The following is a 10,483-nucleotide window of genomic DNA, read 5'->3' as shown; positions in this document are numbered from 1 at the left end:
CGGCCGCCGCGGGGACCATCGGGCGCCGCAGGCCCAACGGCTCCGTGGCGCCCCAGGAGAGGAGCCACAACGTGATCGAGGTGGCCGCCGAAGCGCCTCTCCGCAGGCCCGGGGGCTATTTTGCGGCGCCAGCGCAGCCGGACCCCGAGGATCAGTTCATCATACCCCCGGAGCTGGAGGAGGAGGTGAAGGAGATGATGAAGCAGCAGCCGCGGCCACCGGGCCCCGCGGACCAGCTGGCAGACTGCTGTGACACGCCGCTATGACACCCCCCTCAACGCCATTTAACGAATAAACTAACCCAGAAAGACTGAGTTGCAAGAGTCTCCGAGGCTCACCTTAAACCAGGGGTTCACTCCACGCCCTCCCCCCTCCTCTCCGCATCTGTCCTGGGCTCGCCTTCTTGGTCATTTTTTTTAATAATTACTTTTCTCCTAGCAACGCTTTACCGACATGATTTACGTTTGTTAACTTCTTCCCCTAACGTATCAGATGTGTAAAGACAAAGAACAAAAGGTTTAATATATTACAGAGAAATGGTTAATGTAATATTTTTTAAAATGACTTTTTCTTGTTGGGAGGGCTGGTGGCCAGTGCTAAATGATTTAATAATATTGTAATTCCGTTTTTCTTTGGGGGAAAAGGTTTTTTGTTTTTTTGTCTTGAAAATGATAGACATTTGTAGAATATGGAGACTAACTCCTAGGAGTTGCTTACTGTCAGGTGACTTAAAGTCACTGGGATTCACTAATTTTCTCTGAGAGAACAGTTGATTGAGAAATTTCTATTGTAAATAGCTCAGCGCTGTATAGTGACGCTTCAGACATTTTGTAGTTTTGGTGCAAGGACGCGGCCTAAACCACGGGCACTTCCCTCCCCCGCCCACCTCCTAATGCCGCCGGGCCCTCGGTGCAGAGGCTGAGCAGCTAAGGGGCTTCTGTCCCCACCAGGTGGCTCTCAGGCCACCAGATAGTAACCTGCACGCAGGGGCCCCTGAACCTTCCTCCTCTGCCCACCCCCCCCCCCCAGCCTCCTGATGTTTGCGGACACTTGGTGCCCCTCACCGCGGCCACAATCAGCATGACTTAGAACGTGCGCCTAGATCATTCACAGCCGGGAGTGCTACTGAGCAGAATGCACAAATGAACATGTCATAATTTTTGTTATAATAAATATAAAATTTACGAGTATTGGCCCCAGCTGCTTTTGTCCCAGGAGCCAGGTGTGCCTACAAGATCACGCTCAGCTTGGGTTTGGGGTGAATGGCGATCAGATACTCCTGAAAACACCCAGCAGGTTCACCGACACCTTCACCACAGGAGAGGTCAGCCCTGCCTTTAATGGTACAAAGGGCTGATCTTCACGCCTTCCTACTTCTTACTGACATGGGGCAGGCACAGAGGAGGCTGGCTAGAGGCTGGAACACCTCCCACAGAGCCGAGTCCGTGTCCACTTCTCTCGGGGCCCTTGAGCCACAGCAACAGGTCCCTAGACCTTTGTGTGAAAAGGGAGAGTCCGCAGCGGCCGCCTCGCTCCCCGCCCCCCGCCGGCAGAGATGGCGCCGGCACTGCGGACCGAGGAACCCGCTGGCCCCGTGCGGACACTCCGGGCTCCCTGCACCCCCAGCCTGCGTCTTGTGCAGATGCCGGCGGCTGTTCTGCCTCACGTGGACTGGCCTCCCCTTGCGTGGGACCTGGCTAGTGCAGGGACAGGACAGGGCAGACAGGACTTCTCAACATGCAGACTCGGTGCCAGGCTGGCTGTCCATTCGCTGGGCCTGCAGCCGGGGACCAGCCTGGCCTCGGGAACTCCGCGCTCATTCTGGGGCTGCCTGTGCACGCGCTCCTGGGAACCACGGAGGCCACCGAGGAAGGCGCTCCTCTCAGCCCGGTGAGGGACCAAAGGCCCAGGCACAGCTCTGTGTTCCAGATGGAGGCAGACCTCCCTCAGTCTGTGCCCTGCTCGGGGGCTCACATGAGCGCCTGACCCGCTACAGAAGATGGGCTCTTGGACTTGCTCAGCTCCTAAACCCGCTGCGGGCGGCGCCCCGCCGCGGCTGTGCCCAGACCAGCCAGGCCGAGCCTTCTGCGCCTCACTTCCCCAGGCGCTGACACCTGCTGCCTGAGCGCCGTCACCCGAGGCAGCAGTGACTTGACCCCGAGACGGCTCTCGGGGCAGCCGCTGGGCCCGGGGAGTCCCATGGACAGACTTCGCTCATTTCCTGACTTCTGTGGCCGATGGTGGGGGGAGGGAACCAGTGCGGCCAGTGCTGGCTGCTTTGTTTAGCGTAGCATTAGGTCACACTGAGCAGCTGCCACGTGGAAGGCACCGCAGAGATAAAGGAGGGACAAGGGTTCGTCCCTCGGGGCTCAGGGTAGACAGGCACATGGATGAAAAGGTGAGCACATGTCAGGTGTCCACCGGGGGGACCACACTGCCAGATCTCCCCACCGGTTTTCTGAGGAGTTTCTTTTCACTTCTGCTCGCCAAAGTGGCATATAAAAGTATCAGCAGAACTGCTTTTAAAACTAAAGCGTTTAACGTGTGAAGGTCCCTGAAGCCAAGGACCCTCCAGGGTGAGTACGAGAGAGTCCACCAACCCCTGCTACAGCCCCTGCTTCCTGGAGGAAGGCCAGGGGGTCGGAAAAGGGGGGACATGGGGCGGAAGGGGTCAGGGCAGAAGCCTGGCCAGCCTGCAGCCTAGCGAGGACTCAAAGGTCCTGATCAGGGAAATGGTTTGGGTGAACCACGTGCTGCCACACGTGTGATCACGGAATAGGGGGCAGGGAGGTGCAGGGAGCGCCAGGGCCTGGCTCTGGAGCCCAGACACCCCCTGGACCTGACCTGGTTTCTCTTGATCGCTTTGGTCACAGCGCCACCTGCTGGCGAGATCAGACTCCGGGTAGAAACGGGCTTAACTTTGTTCTCTTTACCCTTCCTCCAGTCTTCCAGAAGAAACAAAGTTCCCCGTCACCGTCTTAGAAGCCACCATTGCACCTGCAGAGAAGTGGCGCTAAGCCGCGCTCTCGCACCAGGCAGGCCGGCCTTGTGGTGGGAGAAGGAGACGCAGACGAATCAACAGGTGTAACGAGAATCCCAGCGTTGATCTGGGAGAGAGGAAGCCAGGCCCCACCATCCATCCAAGTCCGCACTCCCCAAGACGAGAGGAACAAAAATCCGCAATAGGTATTCGATCTTCAAGGACCGCATCCGAGAATCGGCTCCCTGCTGGCACTGCCCGGCACGGAGCAAGGGGACAGTCGTGATTAGTGATCACCCGTCACACGGCACGGGGACTCACCCGTCACAGAGGGAGAGAGACTGTTCGGTGTGGGGTTGGGGTGCTCGCCTCCCAGGGATCAAACCAGAGGACATATTTCAAGTAGTTTGTGGAGAGGAAAGCCTTCCAGAAGTGTGAGTATTGTCGCAGCTGTGAATGGACCAACGATGGCCACGTGCAAGACAGCTGGGAACACGGCAGAAGTACCTTTTTAAATTAAAAACCCACAGAGAAATGCCTGTTGGACTTGTTACAGGTAGCAGAGCTGAGGGGATGGTGAAGAAAATCGGTGTTTCTCATCTCTTGCCACTAAATTTCATTTTGCTTTTAGTTCACCCCCCAACATAAATTGCCTACAGATTAATCTATGCAAAGTCTTTAATCTCACTCTTGTCATCCGGCTCTCGCGAGCTGGTTCTTGCTGCCGCAGATCTGAAAGAGGACGCGGAAGGCTGTCCCCTCCATGCCACACCACAGTCAGGACCAAATCTGGACCGACTTGGGCACACCTGCTGCCCTGATCAGTAACTGAAAGAATGAGCGCCATGACGCAGACAGAGCCTGGACCAGTCCCAGGAAGCGACTCCGCGGTCCCCGCGCGCCCCACTCACCAGGTCCCGTCACTCACCGGTCCAAACGCAGGACCTCAGACGCAGTGGGCTCGCGGGTGGTGGGGGCCCTGCCGACCACGTGGGGTCTTGAGTGTCTGAGCCAGCGCGAAGGTGGACCAACGACCCTGCCTACCGTCCCCTTCCAGAAGACTAAGGTGACCATTTGACGGAGGAACGGGCAAAGGGGTCCCTAAGGCCACCTTCCAGCTTCTAGGCTGTGGGTTAAAGTGGAAAGCCATGCTGTCCCTCGCCCTAAATTTAAGTGCCTGCTTGGCTGGGCTCTTATTAGCGAGTCCCTTCATTTTATCCCAAATCAGAAACACAGGGGCGCCTGGGTGGCTCAGTCGGTTAAGTGTCTGACCCTGGATTTCGGCTCCGGTCGTGATCTTGTGGTTCGTGGGCTCGAGCCCCTCATGGGGTCCATGCTGTTAGCGTGGAGCCTGCTTGGGATTCTGTCTCTCTCTCTCTCTGCTCTTCCCTTGCTCGTGCCCATGCTCCCTCTCTCAAAATAAATCAATAAACGTAAAGAAAAAATTACCCAAATCAGAAGCCGTGTCCTGTCCTGTTCAAAAGGAGAGCAGCGGACAATGTTCTGCTGTCTGCTCACCACCAACCGGACTGCGGTCACAGTCATTCCTCTTCCGAAAATGGTGGAAATAAAACGGGCTTTCAACTGAAATGATCAGGAATTTCTAGTCATTACTATTATTTGAGTCTTAGTCCAAAAACTGTACTTTGCCCTAATTGCTAGTCTTATCCATTGAAAACGTTGAAATGGTAACAAAGATCACTTTCCTAAACGCTGCACCTCGATGCTGAACCAACGCGCGCTCTGCCGTGCGCTCTGTCTCTGTGATACAGCTTCCGAGCCGCTCGAATGTTCCCTTCCCTGGGACGTTTCCGGAGGTTAAGGACAGCGCTTGACGGTCTGCAGCCCCGCGCGCGACAGGGAAGGCCCCGCGCCACCTCGGCGGGTCGCACCTCTACCGCTCTTTGCAGAACGGTTCCTCCTGCGGCGGAACGGAGGCCCGACTGAGCAGCTCCACGAAAGATCGACCACACGGGGGCGAGCGAGAGCGAGGGCGTGAGAGCGAGAGATGGCAGCGGAGGGCGCCCCAGCCCGACCCCAGGAGCTGGGCAGCCGCGGGCGCTGTGAACCCCGGGGGAGGAGCCACGGGTGCAAAAGGCCCCGAAAAAGGAGCAGCAGACACGGCGCTGGGTCAGAGCGGCTGCCGAGGGCCGCGCTGGTGGCCACTGTCCCCCGTCCTCGCAGGCGGGAGCAGGGGCTGTGCCCTCGCTGAGCTGCCGCCTCGGGGAGCCCCCCCCTGGACCCCCCCTCCTCAGCGGCCCCGGCCGTCCAGCCAGAGGAGCCCCGGCGGCGCACAGCGGCACAGGCCGGTCAGCGCTCGCGACGGCTCCAGCCGGCTCGCCGAGGCCACCCGGGTGCAAAGCACACGGCCCCACTCGGGTCCCGTGCCGCTTCGACGACAGGGGACTCACCGGGTCCCCTCTGCGGACCCCTGACCAAGGCCCATCCCCTCTCCAGCCGTCCGTGTCCACCTCGGCTCGGACGCCCTGCCAGGGCCCCCCGCAGAGAGCACCCAGAAACCTCCCGGCTCCCCGATGCCTCGGGTCCAGCCGCGTCGCCAGCGCATCCGCCGCATGTGGCGTTCTAGGGCCACTAAGCTGTGTGGCTGACCCCCACCCCCGGGCAGGCCAGCCAGGCCGCCTGCTGCGGGGGAGGGCTGTGACTCCCAGCCCACGCCAACTGCCACACCACCAGGTTCGCCCCAGAACGCAGCGCTCCAGGACCCCAGCCTGCGACAGCAACAGCCAGCCAACGACACCAGACACCGTCTACGCAGGGGACACACCAGTTCCTTCCTTCGGGATTAGGAGGAGGAGGGGCGCCTGGGTGGCTCAGTGAGTTAAGGGCCAGCCTCTTGGTTTCGGCTCAGTCATGATCTCAGGATTCGCGAGGTCGAGCCCCACACAACCGGCTGCCCACGGAGAGGGCGGAGCCTGCTTGGGATTCTCTCCCTCTGTCTGTCCCCGCTCCCCGCGCTTGTGCACATGCTCTCTCTCAGAACAAATTTCTTAAAAATTTAGAAGTACCTGTTCCACCTAATTCATAGAAACAAACACAGAAAGTAAAGCAAAATGAACAGAAAAGTGTGCTCCAAACAAAAGAATAAGAAAACCTCAGGGGGTGGGGGGGGAAACTAAATGAAATGCAGCTCGATGGGGCACCTGGATGGCTGACAGCTCAGAGCCTGGCACCTGCTTTGGATTCTATGTCTCCCTCTCTCTCTGCCCCTTCCCTGCTCACACTCGTCTCTTTCTCTCTCTCAAAAAATAAACATTAAAAAAATAAAAGAAGAAATGCAGCTAGCAACAATCTCCCAAAGAATTCAAAGTAATGTGCACAAAAATGCTCACCAGGACAAAGAGAAGAGTGGGTGCGAGCTTAGTGAGAACTTCAACCAAGTGATAGAAAATATAAAAAATACCAGTCAGGATTGAAGAAAAATAGTAACTGAAGTGGGAAATGCACCAGAGGGAATCACCAGTAGATCAGGAATGCAGAGCAGATCACTAATGGAAGACAGGGAGATGTAACCACAGAAGGAACAGCAAAGCTAAACAGCAAAAAGAAACAACAGCGGGGGCGCCTGGGGGGCTCAGTCGGTTAAGCGTCCGGCTTTGGCTCAGGTCCTGATCTCACAGTTCGTGGGTTCGGGCCCCGCATCAGGCTCTGTGCTGACAGCTCAGAGCCTGGAGCCTGTCTTCGGATTCTGTGCCTCCCTCTCTCTCTGACCCTCCCCTGCTCGAGCTGTCTCTCGGTCTCTCAAAAATAAATTTAAAAAACATTAAAAATTTTTAAAAAAAGAAAAGAAGAGAAACTGCATAAATGAGGACAGGGTAAGGCATCTCCTGGACGATGTAAAGCAAGCAAACGTTCACGCCATAGGAAACCCAGAAGGAGGAGAGAGAGAGAGAGAGAGAGAGAGAGAGAGAGAGAGAGAGAGAGAAAGACAGAGAGAGAGAGAGACAGAGAGACAGAAAGGGCAGAAACATGATCCAAAGACAGAGGAGCTGAAAACGTCCCTAAGCCAGGGGAGCAAACGGGTTCAGGAAACAGTTGCAAACAAGACGCATGCAAGGGAGTCCACACATGACACCTAATAGTTAAACTGGCAAACATCACAGATAAAGCGAACTGTAAAAGCAGCAAGAGATCCTGCCGGTGATGCCGGCCATGCCAAAGAGATGGATGAAACCGTTGTCGAGTTCACCGTGAGGACCATCTCGACGATCCCCATGGCTGAAACTCGAAATCTTTGGATCTGGGATTTTTTTGTCTGAAAATCAACAGACCATAAGCTTCCAGCAGAGGAAGGCCGCTCGGGTTCAGGCCTTGCTGCCGCTCCGTGAGGAGACGCGCACAGGCGTCCACACGCGGCCCTGGGAGGCGTCGCTTATGCTGTTCTACCAGCACCGGGCAGTTTGAGAGCGTTTCCGATGAATAAAGGACCAGGTGGAGACACCGACCTTTTAAATATGGAACCAAAGTTCATTTGAGAAAATTCTTCAGAGAGCCTTAGAAAATGTGACGGTCCACTTCAGGGAGGCTGTGCAGAAAGCAGGATGGATTCGAAATGCCTGGGGGACCAGGAGCAGGAAAGCCCACGCGGGCAACTACTCCCAGACCCCCTGCCTTCCCCTCCCCCTCCCAGCTGCAGGGCCACCACAGGGCTGTGCAAACGGACCTCCGGGCCGGTGTGCGGATTCGCTGAAGGCTACTCCTGTTTTTAAACACTATAACCAGAACTTTGAGACACACAACCCCACTGCACCCCTACAAGGAAGGATCCTGGAGCTAGATATGCCATGGATTCAAGGATTATCCATGAAAACAGACTAGAAAAACAGAAACTTCTGGAGATTATCCCCAACCAAGACAAGAAATTGCACAGTGTAAGCTTGAACCAAACTTCCGAGTGACTTAAATGGAGACCCCTTGGAGCACCTGCGCGGCTCAGTCAGGCAAGCATCCGACTCTGGATTTCGGCTCAGTCTTGAGCTCAGGCTCTGTGGTGGGGCCAGTGCAGAGCGCAGAGCTTGCTTGGGATTCATTCATTCTCCCCCCGCCCCCGCCCCGATTGTTACCCTTCCCCTGCTCATATTCCTTCTTTCTTTTAAAATAAATAAACTTTAAAACAATTAAAAAATAAAAAATAACTGGAGACACCTTGGCTGACAGGAAAGAACCCCGCCAACGCCTCTTAACGTTCTCTAGCCCGCGTCTCCTGGACGTGCTGAGACCCACACTGGTCCTCGAGACGCACACTTTCTCCACTGCTCACTCGCACACTCATAAGGGAAAGGGTGACAGTTAACTCAGAGAGAAGATGCGTGCAGTTTTGTCAGCACGGTGGTCTCCTGACTATACGGCATATGCAGACCACTAAACAGCTAGTTGGATGGCTTCTGTTTATAAACTTGGGTTTTAGAAATTAATTCTGGATATTGACAGTTTAGAAATACTGAATATAATTTGGGGGACGGGTTCCTTTCTCCTCCACCATGGACCCCTCCCTCCCATATCCTGCAAAGCACAGCAATTGTGGGCCTGTAAGAAGTGACAAGACATCCTTCTCTTCATTACTCTCTCTTCGATCCTGGAGAGATCAGGTTCTAACTGCTTGTTTCCACGGATTTTGTTGTGAGCCTCACAGCATGGGAAGCAGCAGCAAGAAGCCACCTTCAGGGCGCATGGGTGGCTCAGTCGGTTAAGTGTCTGGCTGCAGCTCAGGTCATGATCTCACGGTTCGTGAGTTCAAGCCCTGCATCAGGCTCTGTGCTGACAGCTAGCTCAGAGCCTGGAGCCTGCTTCAGATTCTGTATCTCCCCCTCTCTCTGACCCTCCCTGCTCACTCTGTCTCTCTCTGTCTCTCAAAAATAAACAAAAAACATAAAAAAATTTTTTTAAATAAAAAAAAGAAGCCATCCTCAACTCAAAAGTTTCTAGGAAAATCATAAAGTTGGTCCATTCAAAAGATACAGTTGGGTACATTAAATTATTGCAGGAGGTAGCACATCAGATGATTCAGTTATATAAAACAATACTTTCATTGTAAATATGAAGTGTTGATAATCTGTTTTATCATACACGTGGCATTCAAACTCACCATACTATACTGACTTGTGAATAAAGATTTAAAAACTGGTAAAAAAATAAAAAGTAAACTGAAGCAGCAAGGATATATATAAAACTAAAAACCATCAACTTAATATATAATATATTATATATATATTTTTATAACTTATATACGAATACAGACTGCTATGTATTTATATATGTATATTTTATATATGAATTTCATGGCAACCACAAACCAAAAACCTATAATAGATGCACAAATATTATAGGAAAGAAAGCTGAGCATAACCTAAAGAAACTCATCATGAGGAAAGAGCAAAAGAAGAAGGAACAGAGAAGAATGACAAAAACAACTGGAAAACAATGAAAATGGGAAGACGTGCATCCCTACCACTAATCAGGTAGGATGTAAATGGTCTACATGCTTCAATAAAATACATGATGTGTCTAAATGGATAAAAGAGGAAGGCCCATCTATAGGCTACTGAGAAGAGACTCACTTCAGACCTAAAGACACATATAGACAAAGTAAGGAGGGAAAAGGATATTCCACTCAAATGGGGGAAAAGTAAAGATGGGGTAGCAACACACATTTGGCAAAGAAAAGAGTTCAAAACAAAGAAAGTAACAAGAGAAAGTAGGGCATTAAAAATAAAAGGATCAATATAACGAGAGGACATAACAGTATCTATGCACCCAACACTGAAGCACTTAAAAACAAACAAAAAATATTAACGGACAAAAAGGGAGACACTGACAATAATACAATATAGCAAGGAACTTTAATATCCCACTGACATCAATGCATACATCATCCAGGCAGAAAGTCAATAACAAAACAGTGTCCTTAAATCACACATTAAACTAGGTATACTGAATAGATATATATAATGTCTAATCCAAAGCAACAGAATGCACAGTCTATTCAAGTGCACATGGAACATTCTCCAGGAGAGCCACAAAATAAGTCTCAATAAATTTAAGATTTAAATCGCCTTAAGCATCTTTTCTGAACATATTGGATGAAACTAGAAATCAATTACAAGAAAAAATTTGAAATACACAAACATGTGGAGCTTAACAACATGCTGCTAAACAACCAAAGGAACAATGAAGAAACCAAACAGAAAACCTAAAAGCACATGGAGACACAAATGAAAAAGAAAACACAACTCAAAATCTCTAGGACACAGGAAAAGGTTCCAAGAGGGAAATATATACCAATAAAGGAAAGGCCTGTCTGAAGAAAAAAAAAAATCTCAAATAATCTAAACTTATACTTACAGTAACTAGAAGAAGAACAAAGCCCAAAGTTAGAAGGAAAAAAATTTAAAAACGTCAGAGCAAAAATTAAATGAAAGAGACTAAAACAAACACAATAGCTACATTCATCACACCCAAGAGTTGATACTTTAGAAAGATAAACAA

General features: G+C 52.0%; 1 protein-coding gene and 1 pseudogene across 1 annotated transcript in view; both read left to right on the top strand.

Moving 5' to 3' along the window:
- Window positions 1-1,190, top strand: part of PHLPP1 (PH domain and leucine rich repeat protein phosphatase 1) — a 204,409-nt gene extending 203,219 nt beyond the window's left edge. The window contains exon 18 of the mRNA XM_029921539.1: window positions 3-1,190. Coding sequence (XP_029777399.1) covers window positions 3-266 — 264 coding nt within the window. The 3' untranslated portion in view covers window positions 267-1,190. The remainder of the gene's footprint in view (window positions 1-2) is intronic.
- Window positions 1,191-7,128: 5,938 nt separating this feature from the next.
- On the top strand, window positions 7,129-7,946 carry LOC115277699 (annotated as a pseudogene).
- The last annotated feature ends 2,537 nt before the right edge of the window (window positions 7,947-10,483 follow it).

The sequence above is a fragment of the Suricata suricatta genome, chromosome 14 (genome assembly GCF_006229205.1).
Source record: "Suricata suricatta isolate VVHF042 chromosome 14, meerkat_22Aug2017_6uvM2_HiC, whole genome shotgun sequence".
In the NCBI taxonomy this organism is placed as follows: Eukaryota; Metazoa; Chordata; class Mammalia; order Carnivora; family Herpestidae; genus Suricata; species Suricata suricatta.
Note: the sequence above shows the minus strand (reverse complement) of the source record. Positions and strands in the feature narration are given on the sequence as shown.